At 37.6% G+C, this 18,416-nt stretch overlaps 7 protein-coding genes across 7 annotated transcripts; 2 read left to right on the plus strand and 5 right to left on the minus strand.

Moving 5' to 3' along the window:
• Positions 1-1,179: 1,179 nt before the first annotated feature.
• On the plus strand, positions 1,180-1,873 carry ATC70_011870 (uncharacterized protein; the record flags this gene model as incomplete). The annotated part of the gene is made up of 2 exons (XM_064831055.1): positions 1,180-1,465; positions 1,521-1,873. The coding sequence occupies 2 exons, from the start codon at positions 1,180-1,182 to the stop codon at positions 1,871-1,873; spliced, it is 639 nt and encodes a 212-aa protein (XP_064679968.1).
• A 493-nt stretch (positions 1,874-2,366) lies between these two features.
• ATC70_011871 (uncharacterized protein) lies at positions 2,367-2,894 on the minus strand (the record flags this gene model as incomplete). The annotated part of the gene is made up of 1 exon (XM_064831056.1): positions 2,367-2,894. The coding sequence occupies one exon, from the start codon at positions 2,892-2,894 to the stop codon at positions 2,367-2,369; it is 528 nt and encodes a 175-aa protein (XP_064679969.1).
• Positions 2,895-3,227: 333 nt separating this feature from the next.
• On the minus strand, positions 3,228-4,259 carry ATC70_011872 (uncharacterized protein; the record flags this gene model as incomplete). Its single annotated transcript, XM_064831057.1, has 1 exon — positions 3,228-4,259. The coding sequence occupies one exon, from the start codon at positions 4,257-4,259 to the stop codon at positions 3,228-3,230; it is 1,032 nt and encodes a 343-aa protein (XP_064679970.1).
• A 1,050-nt stretch (positions 4,260-5,309) lies between these two features.
• On the plus strand, positions 5,310-6,308 carry ATC70_011873 (uncharacterized protein; the record flags this gene model as incomplete). The annotated part of the gene is made up of 1 exon (XM_064831058.1): positions 5,310-6,308. The coding sequence occupies one exon, from the start codon at positions 5,310-5,312 to the stop codon at positions 6,306-6,308; it is 999 nt and encodes a 332-aa protein (XP_064679971.1).
• Positions 6,309-8,474: 2,166 nt separating this feature from the next.
• ATC70_011874 (uncharacterized protein) lies at positions 8,475-10,396 on the minus strand (the record flags this gene model as incomplete). The annotated part of the gene is made up of 4 exons (XM_064831059.1): positions 8,475-8,817; positions 8,879-9,427; positions 9,501-9,994; positions 10,061-10,396. The coding sequence occupies 4 exons, from the start codon at positions 10,394-10,396 to the stop codon at positions 8,475-8,477; spliced, it is 1,722 nt and encodes a 573-aa protein (XP_064679972.1).
• A 3,814-nt stretch (positions 10,397-14,210) lies between these two features.
• ATC70_011875 (uncharacterized protein) lies at positions 14,211-16,240 on the minus strand (the record flags this gene model as incomplete). The annotated part of the gene is made up of 3 exons (XM_064831060.1): positions 14,211-16,078; positions 16,131-16,158; positions 16,238-16,240. 3 exons carry the CDS (start codon positions 16,238-16,240, stop codon positions 14,211-14,213), a joined length of 1,899 nt encoding a protein of 632 aa, XP_064679973.1.
• A 33-nt stretch (positions 16,241-16,273) lies between these two features.
• ATC70_011876 (uncharacterized protein) lies at positions 16,274-17,284 on the minus strand (the record flags this gene model as incomplete). The annotated part of the gene is made up of 1 exon (XM_064831061.1): positions 16,274-17,284. The coding sequence occupies one exon, from the start codon at positions 17,282-17,284 to the stop codon at positions 16,274-16,276; it is 1,011 nt and encodes a 336-aa protein (XP_064679974.1).
• Positions 17,285-18,416: the final 1,132 nt, after the last annotated feature.

Consider the following 18,416-nt stretch of genomic DNA (forward strand, 5'->3'; position numbering starts at 1 on the left):
CATAAAAACATATTTCAGCTTGAAACCTTAATTCCATAAAACTATAACAGTTGAAATATGATACTTCAATAAGAACAAGTCGTGTTTACTATTAATTTACGTGATAAAATAGCTTTAAATATATGATGTTCAGCAGACCGTTTTAGTCGGGGTACAAATCAGCATGTTCTGAATATTTTAAATGGCATTTTTGTAAGATAAAGAGAGCTCTTTTGGCTACATACAGAGCGATTCAGAAAGTGAAAAATACATCTAATTAATGGTTATAATAGCACGTATTACCAGGCATTGCTACATGTACTAAAAGTGTGATGTTATTGCTTTTTGTCCACTGAAAAATCGAAAAAGTGTAATTTTTTGGCTGCTTAAGGTAAAGAGAAAAATAAACTTTTCAGTATTTTTGCTTTGTCGATCTAGGGCACAAGGATATTACTGTCAATCTATTATGATAGCTGAGACTGTATTGAACTACTTTTACATGCCCTAATAACATTTTTGGACGATTCACGGCGTGAGTCGCCCAGAAATGGTACCTCAGGTACCATGGGTATCATGCTAAAAGCCAATCAGAACAAAGGGCAAACGATACCTAAGAATAGGATATCCTATTTTATGAACAAGTCAAAGGCAGGTATCATCCTTTTGGCGAATGACAAAAACTCACAATACTTGGGTATCATGGTATCTGATATATATATTGCGCATAACAGGACGTTGGTACATGTAACATCACCCAACGTTGGTACATTTAGTTCCACCCAACGTTGGTGCACGAACGACAGACCAATGGCCCATGGCAGTGACTTTCCTCAATATATAAAAATCGCTTCAATGGCATTTGGGCTTTTTTTTCACCTTTTATTCACTGTATACTTTTGGCGATACGGATGTTTATAGAGAAGTCTTTGCTACCTTGCGCAATGAGTACGAAACTCTCGTGCTTGAAATTGGTAGCGATGGCGATGCAATTTTGCAAATCATTTATGGCTTTGCTTCCTTGACGGATGGTATTTCTTCTGGATTGAACGTGTATTTGATCTCTTACCACTCGTTGTAGTTTCATTTGCAAACATGCTAGAATCTGATTTGAAGTAAGCACTTGACAACATTCGAGGTGGATCCAGTCAACTTGCAACCCTCGGTAATTCAGATTTAGATACGCAGACAACAGATGCTGGAATGCAAGAAGGCGCCATAATACCAATAGAAGATGATAACATACATAGTGTTAGAAAACCACCAGTGGCCGTAGCGACTTTACCTCACATACCTGTTGCGACGATATCACCACCAGTATTCCCCTCAGGGTCATTATCGACGTCTTCAGAGCCGGTGCTTCTCGCTGAATTAAATCCTCCATCCACGCCTAACGCAACGAATAAACGAAAGAGAGTAAAGGAATCAGCTGTGAAACTTATCAATTTGGAATGGTTTAAAAAAGAGCTCTCACCGACATCATTCAATTGTGAGTATAATTCGTAACGTGCAAACTATTAGCTGATTGTGACCTGCTTGTCTAGTACTGTATCATTACATTGGAAACGAGAGTGAGTTATTGGCAGAGGTTCAAAAGCGATTCAAAACGATACTGAGTCTGGGGAATCAATACGAAGAGGATGGCATATTTGATTTCGAGGGGATCCCACAAGATTTGAGAACACAAATGAGGGCATATCTTGGTAGCTCCATTAGACGTCAAGCTGAGAACTACCATGGGTTTGCCATGGCTTGTCAAATTCAGAAACGAGTAGAAGAAAACAAGGGTGCATCTGAGGCAGAAAAGAAAAAGCGTTACAAGGAAATATTCTCTGTTATTGCTGGTAAGGCATGGACAAGGTACACCAACGTCTTATCTAAAAATATAGGTATGTAGGGGCTTACTTGAATGAAGGAGAAGGAAAAAATGACACACTCCACTGTAGAAAATGCAAAATATTTGCTGATAAATGCGGTGTATTTGTACTGGTGCTTTATGATGTCTTTTCGAAAAACTTTATCACCCGTGTAAAGAATGTAAAGTGTGATTGACGTACGAAAATACTGATACTAACTCATCTGTTTGCAATGGGGGCGTGTTTAGCTGATCAATGATGAAGGAATTAACGAGGACAATGTAGAAAATATTGTGAATGTATTCATTAGTATGCTGTCCAAACGACTTACAGAAGCGACAATTGAGAATGGGGAATTTACACTTGCTCCAGAAAGCTCCAGTACCGTCTGAATCAGATGGAAATAAACGGAGCGCATGGAAGCAGCTACACGACAGAGAGCAATTACGAAAGGAATACTAATAGCAACGTGGTGTTTTGATATGAATGCGTCGAGAGTAAAAGATCCAGAGAAATTCGCTGGCAATTTATTGATCACGCATTATTGTGGAACTCCTCCAACTCTTCTTCAGTGAGATCAGTATCAAGACCATCATCATTGATGGCGGTGCCAACTTGGACATTGTTATCCACATCATCAAATACCAGCCCATCGTTTTTCAACAAGAGTTCGTAAAGGATGATGCTTCTAAACAGATACATTAATCTCGCAGGCACACTCTTTACGTATGCCACGTTCTTCCAGCATCCTGATGCCTCAATCTGTGAGAATGCAGTGAAAACCAGGATTGAGCACTTGACTCTATGGATAAATGGAGATGTCTGCTCACTGACAAGCGACATAAAGCAGCTGTGCAAGACAGGAAAGTCTCTCTCACTAGCACGAAAGCTGTCTCCAGCAGAACGCATTTCAGCAATGATATTTTCGATATCGATGACAAATTGTCTGGATGTGTCACCGTTAATATCATTGAAAATAGTTTGACCGAATTCACGGTACTTCATGTGAAGGTCAGGGTCCTCGTCAGAGCCAAAGGAGGGAGCAGCAGCCATCATAATCATCTTGATATATTTAAACCAAAGATCGTAATATTTGTTCACAGATCTGACGTTAAGTGCACGGAGACCCACAGTTGGAGCAGGCTCTTTTCTAATTGTAGTTTGAAAAAGAGTCAATATACTGTAGGGGGAAAAACTGTCCTGTTCGTTTAAAATTTTGTCTTTTTGCACAAGTTTTTGGTCATTTCTTTGTATACAAAGTCGAAATATATATCGTTTAAATAAGAGAAAGTAGTGTTATCTATACATAATTATAACTTTTTCAAAAACTAAAATCCAATGATTTCATTGGTTAAAAAATAAATATAGAAAAATGTACATTTTATTATAAAATCATTAATAGTGAGTTGAACCACCTTTGCTCTTGATGACAGCCTTGATTCGGGCAGGCAAACTATCAATATATTTTTGGCACTCTTTTTCTATTATTTTGTACCACTGACTGTTAATACGCCGCTCTAATTCTTCTTTTGTAGAGGGCCTAGTGGGATACTTATTAAGACGAAGCTTTAGGAGATGCCAGACATGTTCAAGGGGATTAAAATCGGGACTTTGGGGTGGCAAATCCATGATTTCGTCTAGGTTAAACCCATTGTCGGTGAACCATTGCTTAGTAATGCCCGATGTATGCGGTGTTGCTCTGTCTTGTTGAAATCGCACATTAGATGGTGTCTTCCCAAAGTGCTCAAGAGTGTCGACCAATGATGTCTTCAAAATATCGACATACAAGTCCGAGTTTACTGAGCCTTCAATAATGGTAGTACCATAACCAGGCCCCTCCGCTGTTACACAACCCCAGAACATGACCCCACCGTCATTTCCCTGCACTTGAGGCTTGACTTGATGAGGCTGCATGGTTCGGTCACCATTCGTCCAGTAAAAAGAATTACCATCTGAGCCCCAAAGGTTTATTCTTGTTTCATCCGAAAACACCCAACGACGCCAATCAGCAATAGTAAGATGCCTATGCTTTTTAGCCCACGCCAATCGAAGCCGCTTGTTTGTCTTGCTAACAAAATTGGTCTTTACTTTTCTACGAGATTTAAGTCCATTTCGTCTCAATGCCTTGCAGATGCCATTAATTGACATATCATGGCCCGTCAATCTTAAACTTTCTTGTGCTGCTCGGGGACCATCTAAAGCACCTGATCGAAGTTCTCTTGACACTAGGGACATAGTTTTAGCACCAAGTTTTTTCGGTCTTCCGCCAAGAGGTCTAGCTGGGTCAGGGCAATATAGTTTTCTGAGCCTTGTAAGAGTAGAGTTACCCACTCCTGGATACAAATTTTTTATCTTTGAGAACGAACGACCACGTTGGAGCAAAGATTGGAGAATGTTGCGTAAATCTTGTGTTAAACGAGCAGGCATAATGAAAGTTTTGAAAAAAAATAAGAAAGCAAAGAAATAATGAAAAAATATGAAAAAACTAGCTTATTTTACACTTTTAGAGTGCTCCTGGGATATTAAATATCCTGAGCATACCGCGGGTAGTTTTTTAGATTTCTTCAATACGTCCATTGGAAGTAAAGATATCAACCATTTTATATCATCTAGAATTACCCACCTAACATTTTTGCCACGTCTCACTTTAGCTGGTTATACTGGGATTAAAATATAGTCCAGCCCTAAGGTTCTTATGTTGCTGTAATTCCTATAAGCTGTTCTATCGAACGCAGTACGGGGTAGCTTTGTTTTCTGAGTTGTGGCAATATACTGGGTAAAAGTCAAGATTATTTGAACGAACGGGACAGTTTTTCCCCCTACAGTAGAAATAAACTTGAATACTAATAACATTTCTCAAACACCGTGCACCTCGGTGTTTGAAATATAGGGGGGGAGGTAACCCCAGGTATTCTCAGGCAGCCTGAGGTATCCTTTATGAACGTCTCACAGTAAAAGTTCGCATGTGCGAACCTTTGTACACTATTTCCGGAAATTATTGGTACACTAATAAAAATCAGTTTGGAGCACCGCCAAAAATCATTTTGGTGCACTCATTAAAATACGATTGGTGCACCCGCAAAATAAATCCCGTGCAAAAATTAAAGTGTATTTGATGCACTTTTAGTTCTTTTCTTATCACAAGTATTACTTCATTCAATGAATCAATTTATTTTCGAAGATGGAAACGGCAATCTCTGCAATGAGCAGGGTGAATCAGTTGCTGTCATCTCCATGGAGATAGACAATGAACAATAACCTTTGGCTAACATAACCAACTTTGGTGAGTATACGTACCTGAAGCCACCAGAAAAGCCAAGCAAGACGAGTGAGACAGATAGTGTAGAAGAAGATGATGAAAAAGTGGATTCAATAGAAATTAAAAGAAAAAGGTATCGTTCATACAAACCTGAAGATAAAGACAAGTTTTTCTTTTACGTTTACGAGAAACAACTGAGCATCCGCGCAGCATGTAAAATGGTAAATATCCCTCCCAGTGCTGGTCAAAATTGGTACAAGAAAGGTGCGGAGAATTTGGCAAAAGACGAGAACCTACCACACAAAAAAGAGAGCAGCAAGGTTGGAAGGCCAGCAAAACTTCGAGAAGAGCACAAAATGGCTTTGATCAGCATAGTAGATGAAAAACCAAACTCAGTTTTGGAAGAAATGATGGAACAACTGAATGCTCAGTTTGTTGGCCTTGATATTCACCAATCTGCCTTGCACACATTTCTTTATGAAAAGTGTCATTTTTCTGTTAAAAGGGCTCATTTCCACTCTGTAGAGCGAAATAGTCCCGAGAAGATTGAAGAAAGATACAATTGGGTCAAGCAGTGGCAAGAAACTGACATGGATTTTACAAGCAATTGCGTATTTATTGATGAGGCTGCATTTCATATCAACATGAAGCGCAACTATGCATGGTCAGGTAAAGGAAAGCGAGCTGTTGTAAATGTTCCCAAAACTCGAGCAAAAACCACGACAATCATTGGGACCATATCTTCCTTTGGCATTGTTAACGTGAAGATGAAGCTTCCAAAAGTTACGGCACCCTCGAAAAAAAGAAAAGCTACAAATGGCCCTGTTCAAGCAGGTAAGGGAGGAACCGTTACTGGGCATTATTTCAATTTTGTCGCCAACACTTTGGATGTGATGGATAAGTACGAAGAGTTCAAGGATCACTATTTGATTATGGACAATGCCCCTATCCACAAAAACAAAGACATACAACTGTACATTGAAGGCAGAGGGTATAGATACGTTTATCTACCACCTTACTCTACGGAACTTAATCCAATCAAGCAGTTTTGGTCCATAGTGAAAAGCAAGCTTAAGAGAGTCGCACTTTTGGAAGAAGAAACGCTATCCACTAGAATTTCTGACTCTTGTAACAAGGTTATGATCAGCGACCTACAAGGATTTTGCAGATACTCTGCTGCCAGATGGGCTGACTGTTTAGAGAGAAAAAGTATATAATAAACACATCTGGTGCATAATGCACCAAATACGTTTTAATTTTTGCACGAAATTTATTTTGCAAATGCACCAATCGTATTTTAATGAGTGCACCAAAATGATTTTTGGCGGTGCTCCAAATTGATTTTTCTAAGTGCACCAATAATTTCCGGAAATAGTGTACCTGAGGCTACCTCGGGCTACCTCAGGCTATCCATATATTATCTCACCAAAAATCATTACACTGAGTCCTATTCTATATATCACTGATTAGAGTACAGTCTATAGAGTATCTCTGATCTGTAGACTATAGTTGCATTAAGTCTACGAAGCGAGTTATTAAGCTCTGAAAATGGACTACACGCACTAAAATGTGGTTTTTGAGCATTGATAGCTCGTTCAGTTTTAAAATTAAAGATGTAGTTCTTAAGCTAAATATGCTTACATAAATATATTTTATATGTATTCAAAACGACAGAGCTTGGTGTATGACATTTGGGCGAGATATAAAGCGGGTATCCTGAGGTAGCGTAAGGTATCCGAGTTCGCAGGTGCGAACTTTTATAAAATGTTACCCATTTATTATCTCGTCAGAAACCACTACACTGAGCCCTCTTCTATATATCATTGAATAGAGCATGCTCTTTAAAGTATCTTTGGCTTATAAACTGTGTCTCTGTTACTTCTGTGAGGCAAGTTCACTACGGCGAAAACCTTGGTGCAAATACACCAAGTTTAGAGTAAAAGCACCAAGACTTAGATCATTTGCACCAAAATTGGGGTTTTGAAGGTGCATTGGATTTTTTTTTCAATAAAGAATTATCAGTGGTATCACAAAAAATGGATGTACATCAAGTGCTTAACCATTTGAGGAAGTAAGGACAGAATATATTACACAAAAACACATTTTTTGAGTATATAAAACTTTGAAATAAAGATTGCAGCACGTATAGTTTGTTATTGCCTAACGAAGGTTTCAAAATCTATCTATAAACATATGTAAAAAGAAGCAAATTAGGCATATTTTTCGAGTAAATGTCAATTTATGAATTCCCAAAGGGCCATCGGGTGCTCAAGAATAATAATACGGTTGCCCAATGTTTCCTCTTCTTATACATCTAGTTTGTTATATACGTTTCCGGAACAAATCTAAAGAGAAGAATGGCCTCTAAACACTTTATCTCGCAGTTGAAAATTGATTGTTGCACATGCGGTGTTCAGGATAGTTTTTTTTTTGGATTTATCAAAGTGTCTAGTTCTTATATAGCTTTTTTGTTCTGCATGTTTAGGCAGGAAATTAAGCACAATATCAATATCTAAAGTTTTTCTCGGTTTTTTCGTAATACCTTCCTATGTGTACAATGGAACGGCAGATCTATCACTATTCTATCAAAACTAAGAGAGATCAAGTAAACATCCATTGAAGAATACCGTATAAACCATGAAGGAAAGGGGAAAACTGAAATTTGTCAGAATCATATTTGCGTTGGATCTTGAAAGTCTTTTGTATTTAAAATACCGCTTCAAAGTAGGAGCTAGCAGCGTATTCAGCGCTAAAAGCAGTAGGAAACACCTATTTGATGCTAAAAATGGTAAAAATCATCTTAGAGATACGGGAGAAACAGCTCAATAGAACCTTTCCGGTTTACAATAGCAAAAAGATTGTTGTGAGGGGAATTTTAACCATTGTGGCCCTTGTGTTTCGTTGATATTTGCAAGAAATCAGTGTTCAAAGCCTTAAGTAATAGTAGGACGAGGGGAAAACAGAAGGAAGAATTCAATAAAGAATGGAAGGTGAGGGAGACGGCAAAAAAGAAGACATTTGTCGGAATCTGTTTTGTATACACGCTTAGGTTTTAATAGCAAGGGTGAGACATAAAAGCATTGGCAATTGAATGAAGGAAAAATAGAAATATCATACAATTTTAAGATGCCATTGTCTGGTAACAGTGCTATTCGCACTAGTGTTTTACTCAAGTTAAGGTTGGGGCACCTACTCCGCAATTAATGGTGCTTTTTGGCACATACTAAAGGAACTGAGCGTTGTGTAGTGAGCTGAATGGGATGCCTTTGATGTCCGAAGCTAAAAGGGAAGAAACGAAGAAGAGGAGAACGACATCATGAAGCTGAATGTCTGTTAACTTGTTGGGGGTAATGATACGATGATAAATTCTATATTTATCTTTATTATTGAGGTAGCACAAATGAGTTTTTTCCAGGTTTATAAGTCTCTATCGAGGCCCGGAAAGCCTTTTCCTTCGTTATCACTTTATATCTCTTGTCATTCTCGCTAAAACGCATCAGACCAACTTGGCAAATGACCTGCTCAAATGTGCACACCAAATATGCGGATGAATCCTGGTCATCATCCAGCTCCACTATGGGCATCGTCTTGTCTTTGTCGTCAACAGCATGAGTCTTTCCCAATCGAATAAGCAAGAACAACTCATCGCCAATCCCCTCAATTTCGAGCTTGAACATGAAAATAACCGCCCCTACATAGAAAGCTTTGACCTTGCGACGAGAGTTACTATAGGAAATTCAGACGTCAATATGGGTTTTGATGAGTAACGATAAAGGCAATAATGAACCTGCGAATTGACATACCGACATTCTGCAGAACATTAGTCGAGTATTGCCGGTCGTGGTAGGACTGTATAGCCTTGACAAAAAGAGGTGTGTTGACGTTGACGGAGGTTGGGATACTTGAAACCGTTGTGTGGATGACTGGATACCAGAGCTGACTTCCGTTGCCATTGTCATTCTTTAGATTTACGAAGGTAGTTGGATCGTATCGTCGAGGCACTAAGAGATTGATTCGAGCATCCAGATCATTTAGTTTGTCTTCACCATCGCCTGTACCATCACCAGTTGTAGATGCCTTGATGGCTCGCATAATTGCCAAACGATCAATGATGTTTCCGGCATTTATACCAACATTTGTGCGAGCACTTATCAAGCGTTTGTACCTGCCGATGGATCTTTCGATAGATCGACTGGAAGTCGAAGCCGGTAAACCTTGCGCTTTGATCAGGTAAGTCAAGTGTCCTAAATAATGGGCGTTTGGTCGAAAGGTCTTGATAGGAAGGCGTTTGGCTTTGATTTCAGTGATCAGCAGTTTGTGCCAATCGTTAATCTTACTGTGCAGAGATAGAAAGAAGTCGTTAGTCTGTGGATAAAACGGGTTTTGTTATTCAAGATGCCAATACTTACGCTTCTATGAATTGTAAGTCTGAAGCATGCAATTCATTCTTCTGCAATACCAAAGCTGCCACTTTAACGATACCCAGAAGAGGTTTTCTGATTGAGTCAGGATAGTGTGGTGCTATCAGGGCTGGAACAATGAAAATCATAAACTCTTCATAGTCAACTGCTCGGTAGTTGGTAACTCCTCCTGGTGCATTGAAGGTAGTTGGAATGGTCTTCTTTGACTGAGCCACATACTGACCGATCTTTGCCAGAACTTCGGGATCTAAATCAAAGGTGTAAGGCCAGGCACTTGCTTTATCAAGCTTTGCTTCTTTCAGTTCTTCGATAGAGGGCTTGCATCGGTTATCAAACTTGGATGGATGCAATGGAGAAGACAAGAGCTCGTACAAATGCTTAGCTAATCCAATGCTCAGTAGGTGAAGTGTGTCGAGACCGTAGAACGATGGGTTGGCAGGAAAAGACTTGAGAGTGGTAAATATGGATGGTCCTTTGATGTTCTATAGAAGAGATGATGGTTGGTACAAGAACTATACATGATTGTTTAATGAAATCGCTTCACTTACAAACACATGTTTTACGCCAACAGGCAGTGGTGCTTTCAGTTGTTCGAGAGTTCTGTATTGGAAATTTCTGATTGTGCGAGTAAAGCATTGGCCTCCTTGTGTGTCTATGAGGCACTTCATACAGCCAAACTGACTGGAGACTCCTCCATGCAACATCAAATGTGATACTTCTACAAGATCGCCAGTCGCCATTGCCAAATGAACGCTTACTCGGGCAACTTCACCACCATTCACTCGAACCAGCATGCCATGTTCACAAAGATCACGAATTTCGTCCACAAAAATAGCCAAGTAGCTTTCAAGATCCACTGAAGCCTTCTTGCCGGGTGCAATCATTGTCTGAACGGTCCAGTCATCCAAGTATTTATGGGTTGGTAGACATAAATGCAATATCGTTGGTGGTTAAAAATAATAATTATGAAGAAATATATCCTAATATCATTTCTGGACGACTCACGGCGTGAGTCGTCGAGAAATGGTACCATGGGCATAATGTTAAAAGCCAATCAGAACAAAGTGTAAGTGATACATAAGAATAGGATATCCTATTACTACAGGTATCATTTGAATGGCCAATCAGAAGCAAGACACACGGCGCTTAGATACCTTGATACATGAGATATCATTCCTAATAACATTTTTCAAACACCGAGGAGCTCGGTGTTTGAAAAATAGGGGAAAGTAGCCTAAGATAGCCCAGTTCGCGTATGCGAACTTATAGAAAATGTTATCCAGTTATTATCTCACCAGAGATTGCTTCACTGAGCGGTCTCATATATACCACTACATAGAGCGTGCTCTGGAATAATTAGTAAAAAAAATAGTTTAAAATCATTATATCATTAAACTGTTATAATCAATATCAGTTTTACTATTAAAAAAATATTAAAAGCTCTTAACAGTAGTAAGAGAGCACCAGCCAACTTATAAATATGCTATCAAGCGTCAATGGTTAATTAGCATTACACTTTCTTGATATGTTATCACAAATCTTAAATAAGTCATCAACATCACTCATCAGTAATGAAAAATAGCAATTGAGGAAAATGATGAACAAGATACAACTTATCATGGGCTTTCAATATGATACCCGACAAAACAATCGTTGATATAATAGGACAAAAGAATGAACAAGGGAAAAAAAAGGAGGGATTAGACAAAAAGTAAGAACACCACAAGAAGAGATTGGGATATTAGACAAAGAATATATATAAAAGAGGGAATGTGATAAAAAAATGAATAGTGACAATTAAAAGAAACAAATCAAAACAGAATAGAACAAAGCAACAATGAAAAGAATAAGAAAAGGTTGTGATATTAAGAAAAGAACAAAGAAGGGAAAGGATGAGACTGAGATAATAAGAAAAGAAGCAACAACAAGTATGGGAACGAATACTGGATAAACAAGAATCCGACAAAATAGGAATTAAAATGATAAAAAATAAATACATAGAAAGAGAGAGAAATCGAACAAAAATAATAAACAGAAAAGAATGCAAAAGAGTAAATAAAATAAAACAGATAGAAAAATTGAGACAGTAAGGAAAAAAAGTACAAATAATAGGCAAAATCAATAAAGGAAAGCAAAGAAACCCATGAAAAGACAGAATGTAATGTATAAGACAAAGAAAAAAAAGATATATAAAAAGAGATGGTAGGAAAGCAAAAAGACGAAAGAAATGAAAGTAATGTAAAGAATAAGAAGCAAAGAAAAGAGTAAGAATAAATTGACAAAAAAAAAGAGGAATGAAGCAAAGAAAGCGAAAAGAGAAGTAAATCAAAAAAAAACATAAAAGAAAATAGGCAAACATAAAAGAAAGGCGAAAGAAAGGCGAAAGAAACAATGTCAAGGAAAGAAAATGCGATAAAGAAACAGAAAGGAATAAATAGAGATAAAAAGCCGAAAAGAAAAAGGTTCGAGAAGGAGGATAAAGAATATAAGCAGAACAGAAAAGGGAAATATGAAGATAAAGCACAAGAAGAGACCGGGAGAACAAGCAAACAAAGAAAAAACGGAGAAAAGATATATGAAAAAAAGAAAGGTGGACAAAAACACAGACAGAGAAAGGGGGGTAGAGAGAACGGAAAGAGAGAATAACAAAAACAGAGAAAGTATATACAGAGAGAAGGGAGAAACAAGCAAGAAAAAAAGGGAAGGGATAGGGAATAAAATACACAGAGACGAGGAAATGGAATAGGAAGAATTATAGAAAGAGAAAGGACGAAGAAACTACGAAAAAAAACACAGAAAAGGAGAGAAGAATAGGCAAAAAAAGACAGAAAAGGGGAAAGGGGTAGAGAAAAGAAATAGACAAAGTAGAAAGAAATAATAAAAATAGTAACAGAGATAAAGAAAAAAAAAACAAACAAGAGAGAATATGAACAGTAAAAAAAAAAAATAAAAATAAATAAAAGAAAATAAAAAGCGAATTCATTACCATAGCGGAGCGAATACATTACCATAGCAGAGAATAATAATTACCACTATACAACGAACAGGATGATATTTGTATAGCAAATAGAACACATAAATGCATAATAACATTTCACAAACACGAGGATACAATGAATAAATACACATAATAAAAACATATAAATAAGGGAATAATAGATAATTATACATAGCATAAAGAATGATACAATAATTAATGAATAAAACAACACATATTACATCAGATAAGATACAATAATTGAATAAGAGACAAAAAAAAAAAAAAAAAAACAACGGGAATAAATTATATACAGGGATAGGAACAGGGATAATATCGGAATAGAAGGTTAATTATAGGAATAATTAGGATTAAGGATAAAGATAATATTATGACAAGGGTTAAGATTATGATAATGATAGGATTAATATTAGGATTAAAAGTATGACAATGGAGAGGATTAATATTTAATATTAGATTAGGGATAAATTTATACGCACTATTAGGAATAGAATAATGATTAATAATAGAGTTACGAATAAAGATAAAGCATAGTTAAAATTAATATTGACATTAAGATTAGAGATAAGAATAGGGGTAATATTATGATTAAGAATAGGAATATAATTAACGACAGGGTTTATGATCATGATTAGGATTAATGCTAAGATTAAGGTAAGGATTAGGATTAAATATTAAAGAGAGGAACAGGATCAGGGGTAGGAAACAGGGATAGGATTAAGGTTAAAAGTATGGTTAAATATAGAATTATGATTAGTATTAAATTTATAGATAGGATTATAGTTTGAGCTAGGATTAGGATCAGGCTTAGGATTAGGATTAGGAATATACATAGGATTAGGGATAGGCTTATGGATAGGGTTAGGATTAGTATTAGGATAAGGGTTAGGGTTAGGGTTAGGGTTAGATAGGAATAAAAATAAGAATATATCCAAAAAACCGATAAAGAAGCAACAAAGTTGAGAGTCTAGAGACACTTAGATTGAATCTATTCGCTACAAGAGATGTAGCTTCTTCAGGTGCATTATACTAGCTCTTTATATATCTTTTTGAAAAATTATTTTTTCACACGAAAGTCGGAATAAGTCGGGTGAAAGACGTGATCCGGAAATTTAAGGGAAGATTAGACTCGGCGTTAAGTGCCGAGATCCCTTTAGACTCGGCGTTATGTGCCGAGATTCGGCGTTTATGTGCCGAGATTCGGCGTTTATGTGCCGAGATTCGGCGTTAAGTGCCGAGATCTTTTTTAGATTCGGCGTTAAGTGCCGAGATCCTTTTTTAGACTCGGTGTTAAGTGCCGAGACTAATGGTGAAAAAAATATAAATACCCTGGAAAAAATTGGGGATTTTTATCGCCCACATTTTTTATTTTGAAAACACTCTATATATTTTACTACTTATAACCCTTCCCATAAGAGAAGCCGCTGTCCCACAGAACAAGTCCGAGGTAATTACAAGGTAAAATATGAGCAGATTTCAGGAGTTATTCTGACAGTTTTCTTTTTTTTAATAGAAAGCATGATCAGGATCTTACAACCAGGAATGTCCACAGTGTAAGTAAGGGTAAGGTAAGTGAAAAATTTGTTCTTCATGAGGCCAAGAGGGGTCTTTCATGGTCAAATTTTTTAAAGCACTAGTGTTGGTGTGAGGTATCAACATTAGTGTTAGTGTTAGGGTTAGGGTTAGGGATAGGGTAAGGGTTATGGTTTACGTTTTTTAGACGAAATCCAACAAAGTCCATCCTGTTGTAATGAATGGAACTGTTTTCCCGTTAACTTGCGTACATTGGCACGATTTAATAAATCAGCTATGTTTTTATTTCTTTTAAAAGCAACTACTGGTCTGTAGTGTGGATTTAAAGTAAAAAATTCCCTAAGTCCTTTACGAAGATGTGGAGTCTCCCAAATAGGATTATACATTGTAACAAAAGGAACAAGAGTATTATCTGTACTAAGAGGAGCATCTTCTAGATATTTCGGTCTGTCATCGTAACGCACTTGGCTAAAGACCCAGATTAAGAATCGTGGCGGGTAACCACGGAGTCGTAAACGAGTAAAAAATTGTTTAGCAGTGTTAGCAAAACTTCGATAGGAAGAGCTGTTACGAATATATCTGATCAGTTCAGCTTTAATAAAACCAACTTTATTATCTTTGGGATGATAAGAAGAGAATGGAATGTACAAGTATTTATTAAGCATTTTCTGATGTGTGGATAATTCAACTTTATTATGTTTTGCATGAATTTGAAGGTCAAGAAAACTAACAGAGGTAGTTGAATAATCCCAAGATATCTTTAATTGATTACTAAAAGCACGTTTGGTATCAAAAGTAGTCAAGAAAGTTTTAAGTTCTTGTTCAGAACCTTTAAACATGAAAAAGATATCATCGATATATCGACCATAAAAGATCAGAGTAAAATCAGGATTAAATTCAAAGAAACGTTCTTCGAAATGATGCATCAAGATATTTGCATAAGCAGGAGCGCATGCAGTACCCATAGCAATACCTGAGACCTGATGATATGGTATTCCTTGAAAAGTAAAATAGTTATTGCTCATGACAAACTTGAGTGTTTCTCTGATAAGGGTAGTATCATTTGGAGAAAGAGGAAGATATTTGTCAACAGTTTTAGCAATAACATCGAAAGCATATGGGGTAGTAGGTAGATTAGTGTACATTGAAGACACATCACCAGTAACTAGCCATAAAAGTCTTTCGTCTTGAGGAATAGAAATTCCATCAAGTGATTTAACAAGGGATTTAGTATCTTTAATAATATAGGGCAAGTGTGGAAGTACTTTTTGTAAGACTGTATCAATATAAGTAGAGAAACCAGTCGTGACCCAACTGTGAGAAGGAACAATAGGACGACCTTGCATAGGTGTCTTGTGAATCTTTGGCAACAGATGAAAGGTAGGTAACTTTCTATCATTAAGGAGTCGATGCCTAAGATATTTCTCATGTTGTTTATTAAAGATGGATGTACCCCATTGAGAACATAGTAAAGATAATAAACTATTAGCAGTACTAACAATGTTCTGAATATTAGAATCAAAATTTTCAGGAGAAAAGAAATTTTTGTCTAATTGCTTATAGAAGCGGGGGTCATTTAATTGTCGAAGTCCTTCTTGAATATACCAGCTAGTGTCGAGAACAGTAAGTCCAAGATTTTTATCAGAAGCTTTAATGAGTATATCAGGATTATTAATAAAATCCTTAAAGAACTTGGGTACAATATCATTAAGTCTATTATTATAAACTTGATAATGTGTAGGATGATTAAGAGGCATGACATTACTTTTTACAAGTCTAAGCCCTTTTTCAATCAAGGTATTTGAGGAAGGATTAGGTTTCCAAGTCGAGGTTTTGACATGGAATCTAATATCAAAGTCAGGATTATCACGAGTATCTTTGAAAATTTCCTTAATACGAATGCGTCTTGTAAAGTCTTCTACGCTTGGTAAAATTAAGCGAGGATTTGCTTTGGGTTTAGGAACAAACTTTGTACCAAATCCTAAATATTTTCTAACAGAAGTTGGAATATTTATAGAAGAATAATTGTGAACAGCTTTATTAAAAATATAAGTATCCGCCCATAGAGGGGACGAATGCTTTATGACAAAGTTGATACGATCTTTGAGGCGAGCACTATGAAAAAACCAAGGAGGATAAGTGTGTGCTCTACGAACATCAAAGTGTCTACAAGTAGTAGGAGATCTATACGTACCATGTTCACAAGAGTAGTGACGCCCACTAAGAGGGTTTAACCTCTTTTTCCCTTCAAAGCTTTGAAGGGGGTGGGACCGGGGGCAAGACGACGATTGGGGTTGGGGGCCCCTTTCTGGATTCGACCCTTGGTGGGGCCGGACAAAGGTCGAGAGCCTTTTCCCGAAGAAGAGGACGACTTGGGGTTGCCTTGCTTTCTTGACGAAGACGAAGCAGCAGGACGACGAGAAGACGGACGAGAAGAGGAACCAGAGACAGTAAGTTTTGACAATTTCTTGTCAAGAGCCGAGATTTTTGACTGAACAGTCTTGTTAACCAACTTGGTGATGGAGTCAGTGAGCTGGGCAGAAGAGAGGTCAGAGGAAGATTCCATAACGGTATCAGCGGCAGATTTGGCCTTTTGCTGTTTACGTTCGGCCTGTACTCTAGCCCAAGCCTGGGTTTCGAGCACATTATTCATGTTGTGTCTGAGATGACACAGGGAACGAACCACATCATGAATCTGGGTATCGGTAAGATGTTCAATCGAACCACCCATGGCCAAAATCGACTCAAAAATTCTATCACGGCATTGTGCTAGGACAAAAGCGGGTGATGCTTGCAATTGATGAGCCTGTAGTGCACGTTCTTTGCTTTCTATAAGGGTTTTAAGAATAGCAGAACGAGCCGAAAGTACCGCATTTTCAATGGAAGAAGAAAAAAGCGATTTATCTGCATCAGACAGGGAATTGTCCATATGCAGATTCTTAACTCCCGGAACAGCAGCGAGAACGACTTGTGGAAAGGTACCATTAACCAGGTGAGCCTTGAGACTATCCAAAGCCTTGACCAAACCGACTTGAGCATGATGATGTATCTTGAAGACATCATTCATGCTGTACATGATTGCTTCTTGACACCACTTGGGAAACGAGGACCAGACAGAAGCAACAGCAGGAAAGAAAATCAAAGCCTCAGTGGCAACGCGAAGATTATCCAGATGGATGAGAATCGGGAAGCCCTGTTCATTAATCTTGGAATACAATGAGTTATCAGAATTATTGTTCATTTGTTATACCAAAAAAGACAGTTCAGGAGAAAAAAGAGGTTGACTTGAGAGAGAGAGAGAAAAAAAGTTTTGACGAGCGAGACAGAGAGATCCAAAAGAGATATAGTTGTAGTGGTGACGGCAAGAGAGAGCGGTGACCAGAAAGAGCAGATTGTTGGAGAGAGGTTAGGGTTAGAGAGATAATAATAGAAAATATATCCAAAAACCAAAGAAGCAACAAAGGAGAGAGTCTAGAAACACTTAGATTGAATCTATTCGCTACAAGAGATGTAGCTTCTTCAGGTGCATTATACTAGCTCTTTATATATCTTTTTGAAAAATTATTTTTTCACACGAAAGTCGGAATAAGTCGGGTGAAAGACGTGATCCGGAAATTTAAGGGAAGATTAGACTCGGCGTTAAGTGCCGAGATCCCTTTAAACTCGGCGTTATGTGCCGAGATTCGGCGTTTATGTGCCGAGATTCGGCGTTTATGTGCCGAGATTCGGCATTAAGTGCCGAGATCCTTTTTTAGACTCGGTGTTAAGTGCCGAGACTAATGGTGAAAAAATATAAATACCCTGGAAAAAATTGGGGATTTTTATCGCCCACATTTTTTATTTTGAAAACACTCTATATATTTTACTACTTATAACCCTTCCCATAAGAGAAGCCGCTGTCCCACAGAACAAGTCCGAGGCAATTACAAGGTAAAATATGAGCAGATTTCAGGAGTTATTCTGACAGTTTTCTTTTTTTAATAGAAAGCATAATCAGGATCTTACAACCAAGAATGTCCACAGTGTAAGTAAGGGTAAGGTAAGTGAAAAATTTGTTCTTCATGAGGCCAAGAGGGGTCTTTCATGGTCAATTTTTTTAAAGCACTAGTGTTGGTGTGAGGTATCAACATTAGTGTTAGTGTTAAGGTTAGTGTTAGGGATATAATTAGGAATAGTGTTAGTGTTAGGGTTATGATTAGGGTTAGAATTAGGGTTAGGATTAGGATTAGAGTTAGGGTTAGGGTTAGGGTTAGGGTTAGGGTTAGGGTTAGGGTTAGGGTTAGGGTTAGGGTTAGGGTTAGGGTTAGGGTTAGGGTTAGGGTTAGGGTTAGGGTTAGGTTAGGGTTAGGGTTAGGGTTAGGTTAGGGTTAGGG

The sequence above is a fragment of the Mucor velutinosus genome, assembly GCF_035048745.1.
Source record: "Mucor velutinosus strain NIH1002 chromosome Unknown tig00001566, whole genome shotgun sequence".
NCBI classification, from domain to species: Eukaryota; Fungi; Mucoromycota; class Mucoromycetes; order Mucorales; family Mucoraceae; genus Mucor; species Mucor velutinosus.